The sequence below is a fragment of the Dama dama genome, chromosome 12 (assembly GCF_033118175.1).
Source record: "Dama dama isolate Ldn47 chromosome 12, ASM3311817v1, whole genome shotgun sequence".
Taxonomy (NCBI): domain Eukaryota; kingdom Metazoa; phylum Chordata; class Mammalia; order Artiodactyla; family Cervidae; genus Dama; species Dama dama.
In genome coordinates, this window is record NC_083692.1 from 50,704,873 (window position 1) to 50,730,679 (window position 25,807).

At 36.2% G+C, this 25,807-nt stretch overlaps 1 protein-coding gene across 1 annotated transcript in view; it reads right to left on the bottom strand.

The window, feature by feature from the left end:
* ADAM10 (ADAM metallopeptidase domain 10) overlaps positions 1-25,807 on the bottom strand; it is a 136,850-nt gene that overhangs the window by 66,942 nt on the left and 44,101 nt on the right. Inside the window, exons 3-4 of the mRNA XM_061157255.1 lie at positions 7,831-7,949; positions 5,575-5,733 (exon numbers count right to left, since the gene is read on the bottom strand). Coding sequence (XP_061013238.1) covers positions 5,575-5,733; positions 7,831-7,949 — 278 coding nt within the window. The remainder of the gene's footprint in view (positions 1-5,574; positions 5,734-7,830; positions 7,950-25,807) is intronic.

Below are 25,807 nucleotides of genomic sequence, written 5' to 3' on the forward strand. Positions count from 1 at the left end.
ATCAAATATCTATAAACTTTTTCCAAACTCTCAAAACCTACAACAGTATAGTGAGAACATATTCAAACTGCATCCTTAATACAATATTCAGGTGTACAATGAACTAAATTTCTTATTCCATCTCTTTGTAAAACTATAACAAAACACTGCAAAACAAAATCGTGAGGTAATATTTCTCAGAAGAAAAAGAACAAAATTTTCAAATATAATTTTACTTTCTAGGGTGAGTTTTAAAGTTGTTTTATAAGGTAACAGCTTTGTTATTTTTAAATAATCTATGTTTCTGAAATGATCATTATGCAGCTAAAATATTTTCTATTTATGTTTTTAAATAAATATGTATACAAATATACATGCTAACCAATCAAAAAATGTCTTGATTTAAAATGTCTTTAACTTGAGTCTTAATTACATACATAAAATAAACTGTGATTGAATAATATGAAAGTGCTGGGCATATTTTCCCCAAATTCTGCAAAAAGAATCAAACCCCTTAAATGTGTTCCCGATTAAATATCTCACATTTCTAATTAAATATTTTTCAAAAAGCTATCATTTCTCACAGACTTCTCAACTTTTCTTCATTTGTGCCTGTGGATTGTTTGAAGAAATTATATTTCCCTAGAGATTAACTCAGGAAAAAACAAAAAGAGTCAACAATGCCTTTAAGTTTTTATACTTCTTTCAAATATTATCACTGTGCTTAATAAAATTAAGTATTTAAGATCAATGCTAAGTAAAGCAAGTTTATAGACTGACAATAAACTTGTATACACTATGGAAGTTCTAAAGTCATGGGCACTTCCCATCACAGTTGAGCCATTCTGTGACTGAATTATCAATCAGAACACTTCATTCCTTAATCTTTCTAAGTGTCTACCACTGTCTGTCACAACTTCAATACACATAAGCATATTTCTAAGCTCCAGACTGGACCTTAAGCACAGACAGAAACATTTCAAGATAAATCCTCAGAATTTCCTGTGACCTCTAGATGAACACGATCAATCAATATATCAGATATGAAAAATGCTAGTCATTATCAATACTTTCCAATTCAATTCTTCCTTCCCTCTTTTTCTTCTATTCCTTGTCCCTTCTTCTCACTAACAGTAACACAAAAAGAGTTGAAAGTCTTAATGCCTATGAGAAAACTCATTTATGTCAACAACTTCCAAAACACATTATGGAACAAATTGTTTTTTTAAGGTTAATTAAAAACAATATCCTTACGTTTCAGAAATAGAGACTTCTACGTGAAGGAGTCATTCATCTTGAAATGATTAAGTAAAATTCAACAGTCTCAATTTTTCAGAACGAGGAATAATGAGTCTTCTCATTGAAACACAAGATAATGAAGCTACAAGTACAGTCCCAGCTAGCACACAGGCTGACAGTAAAAGTATCCTACTGCCATATGAGGCACAAGCCAATGCAAGCTCTCTGGGCTTCTCTATACCACCCAAAGGACAATAATCTGAAGTGAAAGAATTTGACTCTTACTCTGCAGCGTCAAATATTTACTTAAAATACCTTTTAATTCAGAGGCAAAATAGTTCTTTATAAGTACAGCATGGAAAAATTACTTAGACCTTTGCCTCTCAGAAAGGTAGTACACAAAAGGGTACAAAGAGCCACTATTTACCACTATTCAAACCAATTCCAAAGCACTTACACAGACATTCCTAAAAGTACTCATATTAGTAAGATTAGCAGTATAGTTTATGGTATAGCATAGTTTACAGGACAATGTTTTTTCCAGTTTCTTTGAAATAAACTGGTCCAAGAGGTAGAGAACTAAATGGTATTCTTACCCTGTCATAACTGTTCATACCTCTTTGTCCTAGAAGACAGTGCCTTTTAACCACCTAAGCACAGAATTGAACAAGTGCGAATTTTAAGCTGGTCACTACATGTAGTTATCACCTTCATGTCAAATTATTGGCACTTAAGAAAATTATATCAAAGCATCTAGAAGTTATTAAGTATTTTCACTGAAAACTGGCTCTGTGTTCCTGTATACAGGAATGGCCTCAGAAGCCATTCCCTAAGGTTCTCCAGAAGAGCAGTATCTTATTCCACGGTAGTTTCACATATTCAGGTCTAGAGCTACAAGAACAGTATTAAGAGGAAGGTAGCCAAATTCTCATCAGGATTCCTATCCAAAGCTGGCATGCCTCACCTGTAATTTACTTCTGCTGAAAGTAATACATATAGGGACACCAAATTCACTCAAGCCTATAGACAATGACCTAAACAATCATACTGTACTTTAGTTGTAAAAATAAACTATTGGCACTTAAGTAAATTATATGAAAATAATATTATTATTAAATAATAAAGGGACACGGTCTCCCTTTTAATTAGCTGTGAAATAAAACATCCACTGCTAAATATGTTAAGGAAAGAATTTGGCTCTAAGCAGCAATAAATGCAAATGTGTGATTTCAGGGAGGCTTACAGATTTCAGAAAAGACCCAGAAATCCTTGGAATAAGGGCAGTGAGAATTTACAGCTTCATTTACAAGAATGAAGCAGAAGACACAGGGATAAGAACACAACATCCACAATCAAGCAACATAAAGTTTCTATGCTCCGTTTCCTCAACTGTAAAGTAGAGGTAACATGTGTGCCTACATACCTCATAGGGTTATTGTGAAGATTAAAATAATGCAGGCAAAGAACTTCATATGGTGCTGGGTATACATTAAAGAATAGTAACTACTTGTACTTCTACTGTTATTAGAACCTTAGGTATTCTACACTGAGAGGTTAAAGGGCCAATTAAAAGTAAATTTAATCTAGACAAGTATCATGTGATTTCACTTACACACAGAAACTAAAAAAACAAAGCAAATGAATGAATAAAACAAAACAAAAACAGACTTATAGACACAGAGAACAAATCAGTGGTTGCCAGGAAGAAGAGTAGGAGACTGGGCGAATAGATCAAAGAGATTAAGAGGCTCAAACGTCCAGTCATGAAATAAGGAAGTCATAAGGAAATAATACATAGCATAGAGAATACAGTCAGTAATACTCTAATAATTGTGTATAGTGACTGATGTTACTAGCTTATCATGGTGATCATTTCATAATGTATATAGCTGAAGTTAATATAATGTTGTATATCAACTATATTTTAACTTAAATAAAATTTATCTATCCATCCTCTAGAACAGAGGTAGGCAAACAAAAGCCTACTAGATAGATGAGTTCTTTTGTTTGGCATGAAAGCTAAAGATGGATTTTACATTTCCAAATGGTGGGAAAAAATTAAAAGAATAATATTTTGTGTCATGTAAAAATCTCATGAAATTCAAACTTAAGTGTCAATAACTAAAGTTTTATTGGAACACAGTCATTCTTATTCATTCACATATTTTCTACTCTGTTTTCATACAACAATGGCAGAATTCAGTTGCAATAGAACTAATATGGCCAATAAACATGAAATATTTAATATCTGAACCTTTTACAGTCTATCAACCTTGGTCTAGAATCTAGACTTAGAGCAACTATTTAACTAAAAAGTTAACAAGTGTATGCTTTCCTTTCATAGCTAATTTGACAGATTTTCAGCTAGTTTTTCGAAAGTAACAGTTTAAATCTGCAAGCATTAAAAAGTCTGTTTAAGGCAATGCTTCCCATATTGTCATCGTCACATCATGACATTTCCATTTACCAGAGAAAGTTACAAACAAAATCACCCTAAATATTACTATTTTTAAGCTCTAATACCACTACTGGTATATAATAATAAACACAATGTGAAAAGATCTCCTTACCATGAATATATATTTACTAAAACAATTAAGAATTAAGCACTGAAATCAATGGTAAAGTTAAATGCCAAAAGGAATTGAACACTAAGTTGCATCCACTGCCATCAATTCTCCAAGCTGACTCATCACCTTTGGGGAAAAAGAAAGGTTGAAATAAAGGGAGATATCTGAAAATCACTAAAAGATGCAAAGTGGAAAAATGCAATTATATGATGAAGAAGAAACAGAATTCTGAAAAAAGAGCAGGACATGCTTAAACTACATACAAGTAGTACACACATAAAAGGCAAAACAAACACAGTAGAGGATACTTATAGGAAATAGAAGGAGAAGAACTGCTTGATTACAATATGATAAGAAGGAAACCATGAATTCAAAATCTGTCAATCACTCTCTTCCTCTCCTTTATTTCCCCAAAGGTCTTGTTCGATTTTGAGAATACTTTCTAGGGAAAATGTTGCAGGACTTTATTAAGTATCAGTGAAGAAAAGTCCTCCAGAGGTAAATGATATGTGAGATGTTAAAGGAGAAAAACAAAAAAACAGAAACTGTAGTTGAAGAACTTACACACCCTGACAGGGGAGGTAAACCTGCAAAACAACTAAATTACTAAGAAAATTCAAAAGTATCATACAAATCAAGTAGATGATGATCCTGTTGGCAAAAAGAAAGGAAGGTAAAGGAATCCATACTCCAGCTTGTGAAGGAAGACTGTAGATTGGAGTTTGAGGAGAATCTGAAATATCAAGAAGGGAATTGGAACAGAAATCAAATAGGGATGAGCAAAAATGTGGATAAGCAGTATTAACAACAAATTTATGATTTATCAGGTAGTAGTAAAACCATAAATGTGTTCCATCTAGAGCAATTATGCTATTTTCTATAGTAATCGAGCATTAGAGATGACAGACTTCAGTATAGAAACTGTCAAAGCTGACAGAGCAAAAAGTCAACATGATTAAGACTTTCCCGTACATTACCAGGGGTGAGAACAAAATTACTGACAACAAATTTCTATATGCATAATAGAAAATGAAGCTTGGAACCTGCCAGATAAGGAAAATAGGCAAAAACTGAGAGACTAGTCTTATTACAGTCAAAAATAAAATATGAGTATTCAAGAGGCATGTGAATTAGAGGAATGTATTTCTGGGTCATTTCATTTCAGCATTCTCATGATTTAATGATTATGGATATACAGACAATGTTAGAATGAAAAGGTCAAGTCCAAATACATTTTCTACTCTCTTAAAACACAGAAAAAGAACTTTCCCAACAAATTACCATCATATAAAGACTATGGTCAAGTATAAAATCTGTAACAATAAATCTGAAGTTTTACCCAGCGCAAGTCATCAATTCAAGATCCCAAAAATATTCAAAAGGCTTAGAAATTACAAAAACATCTAAAATATTCTTTAAATGCTATGCAAATATCCACACTGAAATTTACGTAAGAAGATGGTGCTTCGGTAGGCCATACACATGCATACGCATACAGGTGTTACAGCATTAAATGACTAGATAACATCAGAATATAGAATTTCCAGTTCAATCAGAGTTGGCTGATTCATAGTTCAAATACAATTGGTAGTATCATGTCAACAAAGTGGAGGCAGAGACCGACAATGATATTATCTCACTATATAAATCTATCATTTAACTGAGATTTTGGTTGTGAACCTACTTTCTAGCCTGGTTAATAGCTTAGGAAAGAAAACAGCTCAGATTTCATTTGTCTCCACATAGTTTTAACTATTTATATGCTTTTGCAAAATTAAGTACTTACTAATATCATCTTCATGATAAATGACAGAGTGAAATGGCAGAGTTCGGTCTTTAATATATCTCTCTGCTGGCTCAACATAAAAGGTGCCACCATGAGTCTGAATGAATCCTTCAAATCTTCCATCAATAACAGACCCATGGCTAAAACTTCCTTCTTCACCTATTAATGAAAGCAACAAACTCTTAAAAAATTCAATTTGCACATGAATGTTAAATTCATTCTTCTTTAAAAAGCCATTCTTATGTATTGAAAAAAACCTAAATACAAATTTACCAGAGAAATTAATTTTCACATGAAATATATCAATGTAAATGTGAACAACTAGAACTTAGTAAATATATATTATATATATATATATATATACATAAAAACAATGAAATATGGAACATCTGTCTTGCCGACAATCAAATTCCCAACACCTAGCACAGAGCCTGGTATGTATGCAATAGTCATTGAATAAATGACGGCGAAATAAACTTAGAAAGAGACAAGTAGCTCTTTGTTAAAATACATACATTTAACAGCTCTTTGTTAAAATACAAGTATAAAATACATACTTTCAAAATAAAGACATTAAAGTATATTTTGAATTTCTGCTCTAATTGTCATTAAAAAAAAGTTCTCTCCCACCTAATATATTCTGCATGAGCATCTTGGCTTCCTTACCACAACTGGGTTTTAGAAATACATTTTCAAAATAGAAGAGTGTAAAAATTTTCGAAGTATACCACTAATTCTTTTCAAGATATTGGAAGTTTGTGACAGTATCTCATCAATGATACTTCTTTAGGGAAAGAAAATAATAAAAAAGAAAGTAGTTTTGGTTTTTAATAGTCACAAAACATCAAATGATAAGAGGTGGGAAGTAGGAGGGGTCTATGAAGTTTAATTTACCATTTAAAATTTTTTCACTAAAACAAAACAAAACAAAGGTCTAGCTTTTATTTTCTGACTTTGTATGGCTTTCTCTTTTATTAACCATAATGTATAACTTTCTCAGATACTAACAATTAAAAGTTACTATGAATATACACAAACACAACTAAAAAAAAAATTCTAAACATCAGTTTTTTTTTTCAATTTCTAAGTTGTAGATTAGCACTAATTAGTTGACTTTAATCATAGACTGAAGCTGAATCCAAGACATTTGCATTTTAAATGATATGACATTTATCTACAAACTCATTTTGTCATATGCTTCTCGACTATCACCTAGCAAAATAAAGGGGGTGGGAGGACTACTAAGCTACTTATCCAGCAAGATAAACTATTAAGAAAATAATAAAAAAAAAACTATAACATTAGAAATCTTGATCAATGGAAAAACACTTTACTTTTCTATTACACAATTATAACAGTACAAAAAACTTTAAATTTATTAACTGTGCTCCATCTACAAATGAGAAATTTTAAGTACAAAAAAACCTCATTTATCCTCATTAAAAAAAAAAAAAAAAAAGAAACCTTTCTCAAAGTGTTTAATTTTTCAAGTTAAGATTTGAGGGGAAATCTCTCTACTATGTAGAAATGAAATTTAACTTTCAGTTAACTTTAATAAGTCTTAATAAATGAGGATCATTTTGGGTATTTACTAACGTACAGTTATAATTCCATGATATTTTGTCCGTAGTACCCCCAGAAGACTTTGATTTTTTAGCTTTTTACAACTTCCATAAATTGTTCTGTTCTTCATTCATTACTAAGCTGATAAATGTAGTTTTCCATTGAACTAGTAAGTGTGCCCTCATCTCCCTAATATCTTTTTAAATCTGGTGTAGTAAGAGAAAGTTGTTAGCATTGTGAACAAAAAGCAAATAGGTTCTGAGGAAGGAAGGCCTTCAGAGGACTTTCCTATGAAAGACTTTGCACATTATTTTTGGCTGTTAAGATCATTTTACAGTTTCATTGTAGACTTCTCTTATAAAACACAGTTAAGTTACTGTTAATTTCTTTCATGGAAAAACAGAAAAATTATACAAATCATTAAACTTTTTAAAAATATGTAGCAGTCTGGAGGTAATGAAAGAATCAAAACTTCATACCTTTTAAAAGTCAGGCACTACATAATTCGATACTAAATATATATGTAAAAGTTGATCCAAGAATTACTTCATCCTTCAAAGACCACTGTTCTTCATGATATAGTCAAATCTGCCCAGGATTTACACCATCTTTCTGAAATATTTGCCTACACTTCAAAAAACACAAATTTTCTTGTGTAGAAAAAAAATCAGAGTTCTTTAAGGTTCAACTTACCATAAATATGTCCAGTGTAAATATGAGAAGTATCATAATCAAGTACTGCATTTGATGTTTCCACCCTAAATTCCTCACTGAAAAGGGAAGTATCCCTCTTCATTCGTAGGTTGAAATGTCTGCAAACAGGGTGGGAAAGGAAAAAAATGAAATTAAAAGGATCCAAATTTAAACAATTATTTTTTTAAATAAAGGAAATCTGCAAAATGTGGACTGTTCCACAAAACCTGTCTATTTGGGAAATAACTGACCAATTTTCTCATTAAAATTCTGATCTAAAATTCAACGTTAAAAAAATAAAATAAAATAAAATAAAATTCAACGTAACACTGATACAACTCACATACAAATGATCAGTAATCATCTAGGAATATATTAAAAAATAAATGCCTATAGGCTGATTCCTATATGGTGAAACAAGATCATTCTGAGTGCAACTAACGTGCTTCAAGATAAAAACAAGCTTCTTGACCCAATTACTGTTATTCACCACTACCTGTCTTTCCTCTCTAGTAATTCCACAGCTTTGCCATTTTCTCCTCTTATCCACAATTCAGATAATACATATGAAAGTGTCACCTAATTACATAGTTAACATCTCCTCTCAGAAAAGTAAGTATGCATACTCTTTCCTACAGACACATACAGAAAGAGACACACACACATATATACATACACACACAGAAAACATTTCAAATCCTTTATTTTTCCCTGGGGCAACTTCTAGTTCTTTTTAGACCTTTCTCAGTTCAGTTTGGAGATTCCAAACACAAAGGACCATGATAGCTGAAATCATACTCATTCTAACTGTCCTCTATAAAAGAAAAGACCAAAATACTAAAATAAAATTAAGCAAAGAAATCTCAGGTTTTAGAATCAAACTCAGAATCAAAATCTTAAGACTAAATTTACTAGTCCAGTATTCCTATCCACTAAATAAAGATAACACATTCCATTTTCTGGAACCATTTTAAGGATTAGGGATTATAATCTATGAAAAAATAAACTCATTAACACAGTACTTGGCACAAAGGAGATGTTAAGGATAACATATTAGCTATCACTAGTAAACTTTTAGAATTAAATCAATTGCCATAACTTTCATAATCAACTAACTGACTTTCATAACTGCCATAAAAGTCTGCACATAATATAATTTCTGCTTAAAGAATATGAACCAAAGTTTTTTTTTTTCCCCCATTTATTTTTATTAGTTGGAGGCTAATTACTTTACAATATTGTAGTGGGTTTTGTCATACATTGACATGAATCAGCCATGGAGTATTAGCCAACCTCCAAATGTTAGTAAAGTGAAAATGAAAGTGAAGTCGCTCAGTCCTGTCCAGCTCTTTGCGACCCCAAGGACTGTAGCCCACCAGGCTCCTCCATCCATGGAATTTTCTAGGCAAGTGTACTGGAGTGGGTTGCCATTTCCTTCTCCAGGGGATCTTCCCGACCCAGGGATTGAACCTGGGTCTCCTGCATTGCGGGCAGATGCTTTGACTTCCCTGATGGCTCGGACAGTAAAGCGTCTGCCTACAATGCAGGAGACCCGGGTTCAACCCCTGGGTCAGGAAGATCCCCTGGAGAAGGGAATGGCAACCCACTCCAGTATTCTTGCCCCCCCCAAAAAAGAGGGGCTCAAAGAAATATTTGACTTCCCTGGTGGCTCAGACGGTAAAGTGTCTGCCTACAATGTGGGAGACCTAGGTTCAATCCGTGGGTCGGGAAGATCCCCTGGAGAAGGGAATGGCAACCCACTCCAGTATTCTTGCTCCTCCCCACAAAAAAGGGGCTCAAATGTTAGTAGGACAAGAAATAATTTAAACTCTGACACACTGCTGGTGAAGGTAAAAAATGGAACACTTTGGAAAATTGGCCGTTATTTATAAAGTTAAACATTCAAAAACCCTATGACCCACAATTCTACACCAAGAGAAATGAAAATATAAAACGTATGTCTGCACAAACAACTGGACACAAATGTCCAAACCAGTTTTATTCAAAATAGCCAAACCTGGAAATAACCTTAATGTCAATCAGCAAGTAGAGAGAGAAAAGGCTGTGGCTTATTCATATAGTAGCAAACTATTCAACAATAAAATGATTCAGTTCAGTTCAGCTGTTCAGTCATGTTCGACTCTCTGCAACCACATGGACTACAGCACGCCAGGCTTCCCTGTCCATCATCAACTCCCGGAGCTTCAAGACCCATGTCCATTGAGTCGGTGATGCCATCCAACCATCTCATCCTCTGTCGTCCCCTTCTCCTCCTGCCTTCAATCTTTTCTAGCATCAGGGTCTTTTCCAGTGAGTCAGTTCTTCCCATCAGGTGGCCAAAGTATTGGAGTTTCAGCTTCAGCATCAGTCTTTCCAATGAATATTCAGGACTGATCCCCTTTACGAACACGTTGGATCTCCTTGCAGTCCAAGGGACTCTCAAGAGTCTTCTCCAACAACACAGCTCAAAAGCATCAATTCTTCGGCACTCAGCTTTCTTTATGGTCCAAACTCTCACATCTAAACATGACTGCTAGGAAAACCATAGCTTTGACTAGACTGACCTTTGTCAGCAATGTCTCTGCTTTTTAATATGCTGTCTAGATTGGTCATAGATTTTCTTCCAAGGAGGAAGCGTCTTTAATTTCATGGCTGCAGTCACCATCTGCAGTGATTTGGGAGCCCAAGAAAATAAAGTCTGTCACTGTTCCCATTGTTTCCCATCTATTTGCCATGAAGTGATGGCAACAGATGTCATGATCTTCATTTTTTGAATGTTGAGCTTTAAGCCAACTTTTTCACTCTCCTCTTTCACTTTCATCAAGAGGTTCTTTAATTCTTATTTGCTTTCTGCCATAAGGGTGGTATCATCCATATATCTGAGATATGTAAGGTTGTATCATCTGCATATCAGCATTATACATTTAATAAAATGATTAAATTCCTAAAAATAGGTACTTTTATAACACAAAAGACTGCACATAGTATAATTCCATATACATGCAATTTAACAGGCAAAATCTATCTGTAGTGTCAGAAAGCAGATCAGTGATTACCTGGGATGGAGAGATACTAAGAGCAAATGGGAATGAAGGAATGTTTTTGCTCTGATGGAAATGTTCTACACCTTGATTTGAATGGTGGTTCACAAGTACATACATTTGTCAAAACTTAAACTATTTACCTGAAATGACAGAAGTATACAATAAAGGACAGAGACAGTATGGGCCTAACAGAAGCAGAAGATATTAAGAAGAGGTGGCAGGAATACACAGAAGAACTATGCAAAAAAGATCTTAATGACCCAGATAATCACGATGGTGTGATCATTCACCTAGAGCCAGACATCCTGGAGTGCTAAATCAAGTGGGCCTTAGGAAGCATCACTACAAACAAAGCTAGTGGAGATGATGGAATTCCAGCTGAACTATTTCAAATCTTAAAAGATGATGCTGTGAAAATGCTGCACTCAATATGCCAGCAAATTTGGGAAATTTAGCAGTGGCCACAGGACTGGAAAAAGTCAGTTTTCATTCCAATCCCAAAGGAAGGCAATGCCAAAGAATGCTCAACCTACCGCATAATTGCACTCATCTCACACTCTAGCAAAGTAATGCTCAAAATTCTCCAAGCTAGGCTTCAACAGCACATGAACCGAAAACTTTCATATGTTCAAGCTGGATTTAGAAAAGGCAGGGGAACCTGACATCAAATTGCCAACATTCGTTGGATGATAGAAAAAGCAAGAGAATTCCAGAAAAACACCTACTTCTGCTTCACAGACTACACAAAGCTTTTGACTGTGTAGATCACAACAAAATGTGGAAAATTCTTAAAGAGACGGGAATACCAGACCATCTTACCTGACTCCTGAGAACTCTGTATGCAGGTCAAGAAGCAACAACAGAACCAGACATGGAACATCGGACTGGATTAAAATTGGGAAAGGAGTGCGTCAAGGCTGTATATTGTCACTCTGCTTATTTAACTTATATGCAGAGTACATCATGTGAAATGCTGGGCTGGATGAAGCACAAGCTGGAATAAAGATTGCCAGGAGAAATATCAATACCTCAGACATGCAGATGACACAACCCTAATGGCAGAAAGCAAAGAGGAACTAAAGAGCCTCTTGATGAAAGTGAATGAGGAGAGTGAAAAAGCTGGTGTAAAACTCAACAGTCAAAAACAAAGATTATGGCATCCGGTCCCATCACTTCAAGGCAAATAGATGGGGAATGGTGGAAACAGTGAGACTTCATTTTGGGGGACTCCAAAATCACTGCAGCCATGAAATTAAGACTTTCTCCTTGGGAAAAAAGCTATGACCAACCTAGACAACATATTAAAAAGCAGTGACATTACTTTGCCAACAAAGGTCAGTCTAGTCAAAGCAATGGTATTTCTAGTAGTCATGTATGGATGTGAGAGTTGAACAATAAAGAAAGCTGAGTGTCAAAGAATTGATGCTTTTGAGTTGTGGTTGTTGGAGAAGACTCCTGAGACCCCTTGGATTGCAAGGAGATCCAACCAGTCCATCCTAAAGGAGATCAGTCCTGAGTATTCATTGGAAGGACTGATGCTGAAGCTGAAACTCCAATACTTTGGCCACCTGATGGGAAGAACTGTCTCACTGGAAAAGACCCTGATGCTAGAAAAGATTGAAGGCAGGAGGAGAAGGGGACGACAGAGGATGAGATGGTTGGATGGCATCACCGACTCGATGGACATGAGTCTGAGCAAGCTCCAGGAGTTGGTGCTGGACAGGGAAACCTGGTGTGTTGCAGTCCATGGGGTCACAAAGAGTCACACACAAATGAGTGACTGAACTGAACTGAACTGAAACTATACACTTGAAATGAATGTAATGTAAATTATACCTCAATACAGATGATTTTAAAGAAAAAGAATCAATCATTTTTCAAGTGAATAGGGGTCAACAGTTGGGTTTTATTCATTAGCTTCATAATAATGCCACCTTTTTTGAACACTATAATCTTTTTTTCTTTAATTTCCCGTCAATATTGGCAATCTGTTATTTTGTGGCTGCACTCATTTCTATTTGCCTAAAACTCTCACAAAAAATCTCCTAGGGCTTCCCAAGTACTGTGACAATGACTGTAGGCTAGGAAAGACATCCTTAGAACCTTAAGGTTTTAATCCACTGCAGCAAGCAATCAACAAAGCCAAAGATCTTCTAAATGGGAATTCCACAGTTAAAAAAACAATCCTAAACAAATAGGAATCCTGCCTGAATTCTTACTCCATATCCTTTTCATAAAATTGCTTTCATCAACTAACAAGACAGGAAATCCTTGATCATATATACAAGTATAAATACACACATTATTTTTTAAAGGATCATAATGATTTGAAAATCATTCATTTCTATTCATTTATGTACTTTTAATTTACTATATAAATAGTACTTCTAAAAGAGCATCTTTGTTAAATAGACTAAACAATAAAAGTCCATGGGCTTAATATGTTTGTCATTCAGGATTTGTTTATTATTTAGCAAAACTGTTATACCTTAAAACCATTATAAGCAGGAGCTTAAACTTTTGGCTCAAAGAAAAGAAAAATTACAGTGAACACTGCCTTAAAAAAAAAAAAATCGCTGCATTTTGGGAAAAGTTTGGTGGTTCCTCAAAAAGTTAAACAGAGAATTACTGTATTATCCAGAAATTCTACTTCTAGGTATACACCCTAAGGACTGGAAGTCAGGGACTCGTGTACACCAATGTTTACAGCGTTATTCATAACAGCCAAAAGGCGGAAACAACCCTGATGTCCACCACATATGGATTTTAAGACATGTGTGTGTGCAGTGTAAGCATGCAGCGGGTCATTTAACTTTAAAAAGGAATGGAACTCTAATACATGACACAACACGGATGAACCCTGGAAACACTATGCTAGGTGAAATGAGCCAGATGCAGAAGGTCATGTATCATATGACCCCAGTTATGCAGTACCTAAAATAGGCAAATTCCTAGAGACAGAAAGTAGAATAAAAGTTACCAAGGGCTGGTAGGAGGACAGAATACAGAGTTATTGTTTAATGGGTACACAGTTTCTGTTTGGTATAATCAAAAAGCTCTGGAAATGAACAGCAGTGATAGTTCGACAACACTTTAAATGTACCTAACGCCACTGAATTGTAACCATTAAAAATGGTCAAAATCCTAAGTTACATGTTATTTTGCCAACATAAAAATAAAATTTTAGAAATCATGTATTCCCCAAAGCTAAGGTATAAATAAAATTGTGTGGGCAAAGATATCCATTCCAGTAGTAAAAGCCCCGAGAATATTGGTTGAGATACTACTGGTTGAGATAGCAGTATTGTGATAACGATGAGATTATAACATTCTTCTCAAATTAATGTAGGTTTTAGGGCTTCCCTGGTGGCTCAGTGGTAAAGAATCCAACTGTCAATGCAGGAGACACGGGTTCAATTCCTGGGTTGGGAAAATCCCCTGGACAAAGAAATGGCAACCCACTAAAGTATTCTTGCCTGGAAAACCCCATGGACAGAAGAGTCTGGTAGGCTACACATGGGGTCACAAAGAATCAGACACAACTTCGTGATTAAGCAACAAAAATTAAATAGTTTCAGAGCCCTTTCACACATATTACTGCACCTCATCCTCACAGTAACATTGCAAGTGAAGCATGATGAATGTTTTTATGAGACTCAGGTCACAAGACTAGAATTAGGACTAGAGCTCTAGTATTTGGTTGCTGCATCTTGCTTTTGATAGTATCACAAATGCCTCTCAAGCATGTGATGGAAGCAGTCAACTTAATATTTGCTGAGTACTGTAGTGGTCTTAATGTATGTAATATTACCAGTCTTCGCCAACACGTTACCTTTTAAAATTTGAACAAATTCAAGTAAGATATAGAAGTGAAATATATAACCTTATTTGAATTTTACTGAAAATTTTACTTTACACCACCATACAAAGTACCTTTTGATGCCTGAGATACTCTTAAGACTAAGGCTAAACTCTGTCCCCTTTTACTATGCTTCTTTCAGTAAGTTTAGTTCTTTTTTTGTTATTACAGTGCACTGCCACCAAAGATAAATTTTAGATTTCCTCTGAGGTGGAAGATGCTCTGTATAAGGAACATTATTTGCACTGTGGATGTTTTCCTACTCTTAGATTTAACCACTATGTTCACTGTATGGATCAATAGTATTTTGTATCTCATCCCGATTACAGTAGTTCTATTATCATTCTTTCTGTAGTGCCATATAGTAAAGTTATAAAGAACGGAGTGAAATTATCAGCTAACAAATGACAGTCGTTTGAAAAAATACATGAAACGGATTTTCCAAATCTCTGGCTTTGAAACTTTTATGCTTTGAAAATGCAGTTGTACCATGTGGTAATAAAAGCTGGTTTTCCCCTCTTAGGCTTTAAAAAAGCACTCTGAATCTAAGCAGTACTAGAGGTAGGAGACCCACCTTCAGTATGGACAACAAAATAAATTATGTTAGTATATGATTCTGTAAGTTTCTAGATCATATACCTTCTATACTAATGAGGTATTCTATAGATTCTATAGATTAGAACACTTAAAGATTATAGAGTAAAAAGAAGTTGTCTTTTCCCTCACATTATTATAGGCTAAAGACAGTATATGGCTCTGACTCTCAGAAGAAACCAGCAATAGCTAAAGATGCATCCCTCGAACTGGTCATGGTATTAGGGCTGGTGCAAAATTGCAATTTTGCATCATTGTGAAACTCTGCCATTTGATATTGGAATATATTCTTAAACAAATGTGGTTATGTTATACATCATTTTAATGGCATTTCTCACTTCATGTTTTTCTGCTAATGACTTACTTTTTGCTGTTTATTTTAGATTACAGAAATGACATTAAACAAAAAGCAAATTTGAGCTATTTTTTTTAATCCAGTACAAAATGGGTCGTAAAACAGCAGAGACAACTCACGCATCATCAACAATGCGTTTGACCCAGGAACTGCTAATGAATGTACAGTGCAGTGATGATTCAAGAAGTTTTGCAAAGACTAGAGCCTCAAAGATGAAGAACATAGTGGCCAGCCATCAGAAGTTGACGAGCACCAACTGAGAGCCATCACTGAAGGTGATCCTCTTACAACTACATGGGAAACTGCCGAAGAACTCAACATCAACCATCCTATGGTCATTTGGCATTTAAAGCAAACTGGAAAGGTGAAAAGGCTAGGTTACTGGGTGCCTTGTGAGCTGACTGCAACTCAAAAAAGTTTTGAAGTGTTGTCATCTCTTATTCTACACAACAATGACAAACCATTTCTTGATTAGACTGTGATATGCAATGAAAAGTGGATCGTTTACAACAACCAGTGATGACCAGCTCAGTAGCTGGACCAAGCAAAACCCCCTAAGCACTTCTCAAAGCTAAACTTGCACCAAAAAAGGTCATGGTCTCTGGTGATCTGCTGCCAGTTTGATCCATTACAGCTTTCTGAATCCTGATGAAACCATTGCATCTGAGAAATATGCTCAGCAAATCGATGAGATGCACCAAAAACTGCAACACCTGCAGCCGGCATTGGTCAATAGAAAGGGCCCAATTCTTCTCCACGACAGTGCCCGACCAACATGTCGCACACCAACATTTCAAAAGTTGAACAAATTGGGCTACAAAGTTTTGCCTCATCCACCATATTCACCTGACCTCTCACCAATTCACTACCACTTCTTCAAGCATCTTGACAACTTTTGCAGGGAAAACGCTTCCACAACCAGCAGAAAGCAGAAAATGCTTTCCAAGAGATTGTCAAATCCCAAGACACAAATTTTTACACTACAGGAATAAACAAACTTACTTCTCATTGGCAAAAATATGTTGATTGTAATGGTTCCTATTTTGATTAATAAAGATGTGTTTGAGCCTAGTTATAATGATTTAAAATTCATGGTCCAAAACCGCAATTACTTTTGTACCAACCTAATAGGACAAAAAAGCCTCAGCTAATGAAGTACATTGTTAACTGGGGAAAGAAATCTGAGAGCAAAAGCTTTGCTTCCAAGTATGTTTGAGTGATCTGGCAGTCCCAGAGAGGTCTACTGTGTCTAAACGGGACAGGTTTGTCACAGGCCTGGAGAATGACCCCTAGAAATAAAACAGGATTTAACAGGCCTTCTTTAGAAAATAGACGTTTCTAGGTATTCTATCCCTGTAACATTCACATTCTTCTTCATAAAAATGCTTGAAAAAGTCTGCATTCAAATTATTTTTGTAAGACATGTTGCCAGTATTAATAGCAAATATTACTGTGAGTCAAATAGCACACTTTTTGAAACAGAAAAGTCCTTTTTCAAATTATCTTAAAGAAGCCACCACCCCCTGCCCCCCTGAAAAAGGATAAAACAGAAGAGGTTGATAGAAAGGGAAAGAACAGTTAGCCCGTGTGTATGCTTTGGGGCCAAACCTGAAGCATTCTCCACAGAAATTCTAGGACTCTATAGTTTGGAAAACACAGTTCCAGGCTTTACTAATGGTCCCGAGGTAGACAGATTGCCCCAAATAAGCAAAAATAAACCTATAAGATTCCTCAAGAATTACCAAGGAAGATAAAAGTGAAACTAAAACTGAAGTTTGTAGCAGTTAAGTGCTATGATGAGAAACAAAGCAGGATAAAAGGACAGAATGGTAGAAGGAAAGAAGGTGCTACTTTACGAAGGGTGGCAGGCAAGATTTCTCTGAATGGATGACATTTGAGCAGAGATTTGAATGAAATGGAGGCTCAAGAGCCATGTGACTTAAAAAAAAAAAAAAAAGAGCCATGTGGCTATGGAGTGGAGGTGGGAAAGAGCTGTGAGCAGAAGAACTACACACACTGCGTGTCAGGGAAAAATCACTTGGGCTGAAGTGGTATATAGAGGGGGGAGGGGAGGAGATATGGTAAGAAAACAGAATATAGCACACAGAAGAGATCAAAATCTTTGTTCAATTAATGAAGACCTGGGCAGCCAGCAAGTTATTCTTTACGTGACAAACACTGTCTAAAACATCTCCATGAATATATTTCTTTAAACTACAATATTCCCTGTGCCCATTGTGGGATGTGAGAGAAAGGGGACTTGTCATCCTGCTGCACATTCTCATAATCTCAAATCTCTCCTTTTAAAAGATAAAACTTGCCGTCTCCTCCCCCATGCTCCTCAGGGATTCTACTCCCATAACATTTTTCTGCCCTTGTAACCCTTCCACATCCAGGGAGGCTTGAAGATTCAAACCCCTCCTCCAAGCCCCACTCCCGGGCTCTTCTCATTCAACTGCAACCACATAAGCAGTTCAGGTCTCCTTTTATTTGGGTAACTGGGTTCTACACTGAATTCTCTCTCTTTTTTTTTTTTTTTTCATTTATTTTTATTAGTTGGAGGCTAATTACTTTACAATATTGTAGTGGTTTTTGTCATACATTGACACGAATCAGCCATGGATTTACAAGTATTTCCCATCCCGATCCCCCCTCCCACCTCCCTCTCCACCGGATTCCTCTGGGTCTTCCCAGTGCACCAGGCCCGAGCACTTGTCTCATGCATTCAGCCTGGGCCGGTGATCTGTTTCACCCTAGATAATATACATGTTTCGATGCTGTTCTCTTGAAACACTGAATTCTTATCCTCAGCCTCCCTCCCACTTAAGGTAGAGTTTCTGATGAAGAAAAGCTACTGCCATTCTGCTACAACAAAGTGTTTAACAGCTTTTTTATTTTGCTTTGCAACCTCTAAAAGAAAAGGAACACAATGATGAGAACTTCTACTTGAGATTTAATACTGATAAACTGTGAATAACCGGCTGATGATGAAGTAACAAGAACTTAAGAAGACAACACCATCATCTTATCATCAGGGAGTCTGTTAAAACAAGAAATAAGAAAAAGCCTAAGAAAGAAAGTAAGTTCTAAGTTCAGGCACTCATGCTCGTGTCTGACTCTTAGCGACCCCATGGACTGCAGTACACCAGGCCTCCCTGTCCATCACCAACACCCGGAGCTTGCTCAAACTCATGTCCATCGAGTCGGTGATGCCATCCATCCACCTTATCCTCTGACATCTCCTTCTCCTCCTGCCCTCAATCTTTCCCAGCATCAGGGTCTTTTCCAAGGAGTCAGTTCTTCTCATCCAGTGGCCAAAGTATTGGAGTTTCAGCTTCAACATCAGTCCTTCTAATGAATATTCAGTACTGAGTTCCTTTAGGATGGACTGGTTGGATCTCCTTACAGTCCAAGGGACTCTCAAGAGTTTTCTCCAACACCACAGTTCAAAAGCATCAATTCTTTGGCACCCAGCTTTCTTTGTAGTCCAACTCTCACATTCATACATGACTACTGGAAAAACCATAGCTTTGACTAGATGTACCTTTGTAGCAAAGGTTTTAATAAAGCAGATTTTTAAACATTCACAGAAAGTATGAGTAAAATCTCCTATTTGGGGACTTAAAATATACACAAGTGAAGTTGAATGATTGACCATGTCTCCAAAATGTCATCCAAGCTGGACAGAGTAACCTCTGAAGTCTCTAAGATGAACAATGTGAAAGGCTCACTGAGTTTAATAACAGGTATGAGTAAGCTACTGCTGAAAGCAAAACATTAAAAAATTGGAGGAGTCATGTGAGAACAATTTTATTATGGACAATTAAAATGTTTGTATTTCTTACATTTAGGAAAAAACTAGCCAAGCTATACTAAAAAAATAACCAGATTCTTGCATTCAATCACCAGAGAATTAGTATAGATGGTTTTTCAAAGATACTGGCCCAATATGCTCTTTTAACCAAAATGCCCAAAGACACACTAGTTATTATCATGAATCATTAGAAATTCAAACAAAAAAATGTTACTTCTTTACCCTTATACATGACTATGAAGTCCCCAAATTTGAATTACTTTGCATAACTAGATCAGTGAGATCAAACAAAACTAGAGAAATTCAAAGGATCAGTAACATGGACTAGGAATACTGGTAATGTTTAGCAAGACAAAAGCAAAAAGCAACAATTAACCACTCTCTTCCTCTTAAACGCTTTTCCCCCTGGCTTCTAGGTATTATGCTCTCAGGTTTTCTACTTTTCTTACCACTCTTCAGTTTTTGCACCCCCTCCTCCACTTACAACTTAAAATTTGTTCAGCAGCACTTCAACAACTGGGCCCTCTTGATAAACTTCACATAACATGTTCAAACCTGAACTTCTGACTTCTCCTCAAAACTTATAGCTGTTCCAGTATCATATCTCAGTAAATGGCTCCAGCGGTCACTCAGTTGCTCAAACTAGAAAAGGTCATCCTCGACTCCTTCTCTTAGGACCTCAATATGTATCAACCATGCCCAATAAATTCTACCTTCAAAATATCTCTCACATTTATCCACTCTCATCATCTCTAAGTCAGTTCAGTTCAGTCGCTCAGTCGTGTCCAACTCTTTGCGACCCCATGAATCACAGCAAGCCAGGCCTCCCTGTCCATCACCAACTCCCGGAGTTTACTCAAACTGATGCCCATCGAGTCGGTGATGCCATCCAGCCATCTCGTCCTCTGTTGTCCCCTTCTCCTTCTGCCCCCAATCCCTCCCAGCAACAGGGTCTTTCCCAATGAGTCAATTCTTCACATGAGGTAGCCAGAGTATTGGAGTTTCAGCTTCAACATCAGTCCCTCCAATGAACACCCAGGACTGATCTCCTTTAGGATGGACTGGTTGGATCTCCTTGCAGTCCAAGGGACTCTCAAGAGTCTTCTCCAACACCACAGTTCAAAAGCATCAATTTTCGGCGCTCAGCTTTCCTCATCATCTCTAGTACCATCCTAATTCAGGCTACCACTTCTCATGAGGATGTCTTAATGCCTTTAACGTTACTCCTTTCCAAACTATTCTTCATCTGCAGCCAGACCAGACTTTTTTACCTCATAAAGTTACTTACCATTAGAAACATTCCATGGCTAACTAAAAAAACTATCACCATGACTTACATACACTCTCAAAGATATGGCTCCTGCTTATTTCAGCCTAATTAAAAACCATTCTTCCTCACATCTTAGGAACCAGCCATACTGAAATTCCTTCGTCTCAGTATCTTCACACATGCTATTTCTTCTGTCTAATCACCTTCTTTAGTCACCCTTCCAGGGTCCATTTAAACTCATTTTCTATGACCAGTGGCCTTCCCTGACCTCCAGACAAGATGGCATTCCCCTATGCTCCCACAGCAATCTATGAAAACATTCTTAACATTCATCACAGCTGTCATTCCTGATATAATACGTCTATTTCTCATGAGTCCATAAACTCCTGAACAGTAAGAACTTCTCTTTTTCAGCCTCTCTACTCCTAGCAGCTACTAAAAGTGCCTGAAAGGGAATTCCCTGGCAATCTAGTGGTGAGAACTGGCACTTCCACAGTGGCAATTCTACTGCCAGGGGCTCAGGTTCAACCTCTGGTTGGGGAACTAAGTTCCTGCAAGCCACGTGGCACAACCAAAACTAAAATAAAAGTAAACAGAAGTACCTGAAATACATTGGATGCTTAATAAATATATAAAACAATGAAAGGACTGAAATAAAACATACAAGTGGACTTAGTAAACTATGGCATATTAAAACTAGAGAAACATCTCTTGGAGCTTAAATAAAAATAAAGGAAATATACAATATATTTGTTCTTTCGATCCAAGGATCAAAATTCCATTTAACAGAATTTGTGATTTAGGGTTTAAAAAAAGAAAAAGACAAGTACAGCTACTACGTAACACAATTATTTGTCTAAGATTTAAGATTCCCGATATGCTATTCCTTGTTTCAGCATTATTCTCCCAGTACAGACTATTTTGGAACTTAACTAGTACAAAGTGACTAGAACTTAAAAAAATTTCAGAGATGCACACAACAATTCAAGTTTATCCTTAGGAACAAATATCAGAAATATATTCCCATCTAAAAAAGCAGAAAAAAGCTTGAAGAGGTTATAATACAACCAAGTGAGGACTCTTGGTATCCAGAAGCTACTTCAAATAGGAAGTGTATACACGATTATCAAAGATTTTTTAAACCTATTTAATGCTTTAATGTTCTAAAACATTACTTACAAAAAATAAAACAAAATAAATAAAATAAAATATTACTTAAAAGATTTCACTGACACTTAATAAAACAACCAAGCAGGCATAATGTTACCAATAAACTAAACATATCTATTCAACACAATTATATTAATATAAAGGATTTTCAGGTATAGTGAAATAGGATAAACATTAGTCATACAAAATCCTTGCCATGCTTTTAAGAGACAACATAACAACTTAGAGGGGGCTTAGTCACTTAAAGAACAGAAAAAAAACAAAGTTGGCTATGAATCTGAATTTAGTCTGAGTTGGGGAGCTTACTTCACAAAAGACCATACTGCAAATGCAACATTTTAGTGTGAAATATAACTTACAACTGAGGACTGTAACTGAACAATGATGGATGGGCTTTCCTACTAGGCATATACCTAATTTCTGACATTTATGTGTCTAGGTCACCGACTCTAGAAACTCTGACATTCAATATGCTATCAGATACAAGCCTGTTTTAGATCAACTTTCCAAAGAACTAAAAACAGTCAGAAAAACATTTTTACACTCTTATTTCCATTCCCTTCTCAAAAAGGTAGGAAGGTCAGTTTAAGTTTTTTTTAAAAATTCATCCTCTCTTTTACATAAATCTTACTTTGTGCTTAAAAACATGTAAAATAAAAATGCTTCATGTTTAAATCTTATCTAAGAAGCTAAGTTCAGAGCAATCATCAGCTCTCAATTTAACTTCTTCAACACAAAATTACATGAACACAATGAAGCTCTTCCTATTCTTATTTTAGTAAGTAATTCAAGTAGCCAGTGTAGCCTTCAGAGCTTTTAAAAGATATATGTTAGGCTTTTATTATCTGTGTAAGCATGAAGAATAGGCTATCTTAGAAAATCCACTGCTGAGACAGAGTGGTATGAAATGAAGTCTATGCCAAAAGGCACTGTACCTGACATAAAGTAGGTCCAAAGAAATACCATTCTCCCTGCAAAATTTTTCCTGTAGCTTGCTCAACTTTTGCTGGAAGAGATTTAAATGCAATAGAGTTTCATAGATTAAATTTAAAACTTTTTAAAACTCTTTCCATATCCAAAACAACAGCATTTTTACACAATTCAAATTTATTCTATTTCTCATGAGTTGGCATCCATTTGTGCTGTCCAGATTCTTATCTCTTCTTCTTAAGTGTGCTGGTTTGTCTACAGAGTTAAAAGGGTCCTGGGTTTCTATTACCCTGCTCAAGATATGTCAAAGATCAAGTCTAAGATGCTACCTGACTAACCCAACTCCAGTCATGGAGATATCTATGCCTTTCACAAGTTACCTGGACTACATTCTCGACATCCTTATATATCAGAGGATGTCAGAACCTAAGTCTCAAATAGCAAAGCAAATTTCAAATCAAGTATCAGACCATTTATAGCTTGGAAATGTACAATTGAGGCTACAGGAATAATAGAAATATTGTCAACACTAGAAAAAACTACTGGTTTTAGAGTATATAAGTACTCTAAAATATTATATTACATTTAGATAAAATTTGAAATCTTCTATACTATATGCAAATCATACATTAGATAAAAACGAGCTTTGACTTACTGATTATGTACCGAAAAAATTAAACAAAGAGCCAGAAAAATAGTTTATTACACCTCAGTTCAGTTCAGTCACTCAGTCGTATCCAGCTCTTTGCGAGCCCAAGGACTGCAGCATACCAGGCCTCCCTGTCCATCACCAACTCCCGAAGTTTACTCAAACTCATCTCTATTGAGTAGGTGATGCCATCCAGTCATCTCACCCTCTGTCGTCGCCTTCTCCTCCTGCCTTCAGTCTTTCCCAACATCAGGGTCTTTTCAAATGACTCAGCTCTTCACATCAGGTGGCCAAAGTATTGGAGTTTCAGCTTCAACATCAGTCCTTCCAATGAACATTCAGGATTGATCTCCTAGAGGATGGACTGGTTGGATCTCCCTGCAGTCCAAGGGACTCTCAAGAGTCTTCTCCAACACCACAGTTCAAAAACATCAATTCTTCAGGGCTCAGCTCTCTTTATAGTCCAACTCTCACATCCATACATGATTACTGGAAAAACGACCAATAGCCTTGACTAGACGGACTGTAGTTGGAAAAGTAATGTCTCTGCTTTTTAACATGCTATCTAGGGTGGTCATAACTTTCCTTCCAAGGAGTAAGCATCTTTTAATTTCATGGCTGCAGTCACCATCTGCAGTGATTTTGGAGCCCAAAAAAATAAAGTCTTTCACTGTTTCCACAGTTTCCCCATGCATTTGCCATGAAGTGATGGGACTGGATGCCATGATCTTAGTCTTCTGAATGTTGAGCTTTAAGCCAAACTTTTCACTCTCCTCTTTCACTTTTATCAAGAGGCTTCTTAGTTCTTCTTCACTCTGCCATAAGGGGGGTGTTATCTGCATGTCTGAGATTATTAATATTTCTCCCGGCAACCTTGATTCCAGTTTGTGCTTCTTCCAGCCCAGCATTTCTCATGATGTACTCTGCATATAAGTTAAATAAGCAGGGTGACAATATACAGCCTTGATGTACTCCTTTTCCTGTTTGGAACCAGTCTGTTGTTCCGTGTCCAGTTCTAACTGTTGCCTCCTGACCTACATATAGGTTTCTCAAGAGGGAGGTCAGGTGGTCTGTTATTCCCATCTCTTTCAGAATTTTCCACCGTTTATTGTGATCCACAGAGTCAAAGGCTTTGGCACAGTCAATAAAGCAGAATTAGATGTTTTTCTGGAACTCTCTTGCTCTTTTGATGATCCAGCAGATGTTAGCAATTTGATCTCTGTGCGCTCTGCCTTTTCTAAACCCAGTTTGAACATCTGAAGTTCATGGTTCACGTATTGCTGAAGCCTGGCTTGGAGAATTCTGAGCATTACTTTACTAGCGTGTGAGATGAGTGCAATTATTACAGACTAGATAGTATTGAGGTTTTTTGTTTTCTTTTTTAATTCAGTTATTTGGGTGTTACTAATGTATTTTGTAGAATTTTAAAGCAGAAGAGGCCTTAAACATTATCTCATCCAAACGTCAAGGTTTTAATGAGCAAACTAAGGCTCAAAAGAAGTCACTAGATAACACATGTCAGGTCACAGGGGAACACCAATCTGTCTCCTAATTACCACAATTCTCCTTTCTCTATCTAGTACAAAAAAAAAAAAAAAATACATATACACAAACACACGTAAGAAAAACTGAAATTTCATGATGTATATGAGTCAAACTATTATGCTATACACCTTAAATTTATAGAGTGCGTGTGTGTATGCTCAGTGGCTTCAGTCATGTCCAAATCTGCAACCCTGTGGACCATAGCCCACCAAGCTCCTCTGTCCATGGGATTCTCCAGGCAAGAATCTTGGAGTGGATTGCTATGCCCTCCTCCAGGGGATCTTCCTGACCCAGGGATCGAACCCACATCTCCTACACTGCAAGCAAATTCTCACTGAGTCACCAGAGAAGCCCCCATGTCAATTAAATCTCAATAAAACTGCAAGGGGGAAGAAAAGAACAATGCTTTTTCATAGAATTGTCAAAAATGGCCTTTAGGCTTAAAGAACCTTGACATTTCTTCACTGATATTTGTAAACCTGGGGTATGGTACACACTTTTTTTTTTTTTTTGACATTGAACAAGTTTCTTTTTATTTTTTATTTTTTTAATTAATTTATTTATTTAAATTGGAGGCTAATTACTTTACAATACTGTAGTGGTTTTTGCCATACATTGACATGAATTAGCCCTGGGTATGTCCTTTCTTTTTTAGGAAACTTGGAAGACAGGTTGAAAGAAGTGTGTTCGTGTGCCTGGGCATGAAAACAAACAGAACAAAGAATAACTTAAATACTGACATATATG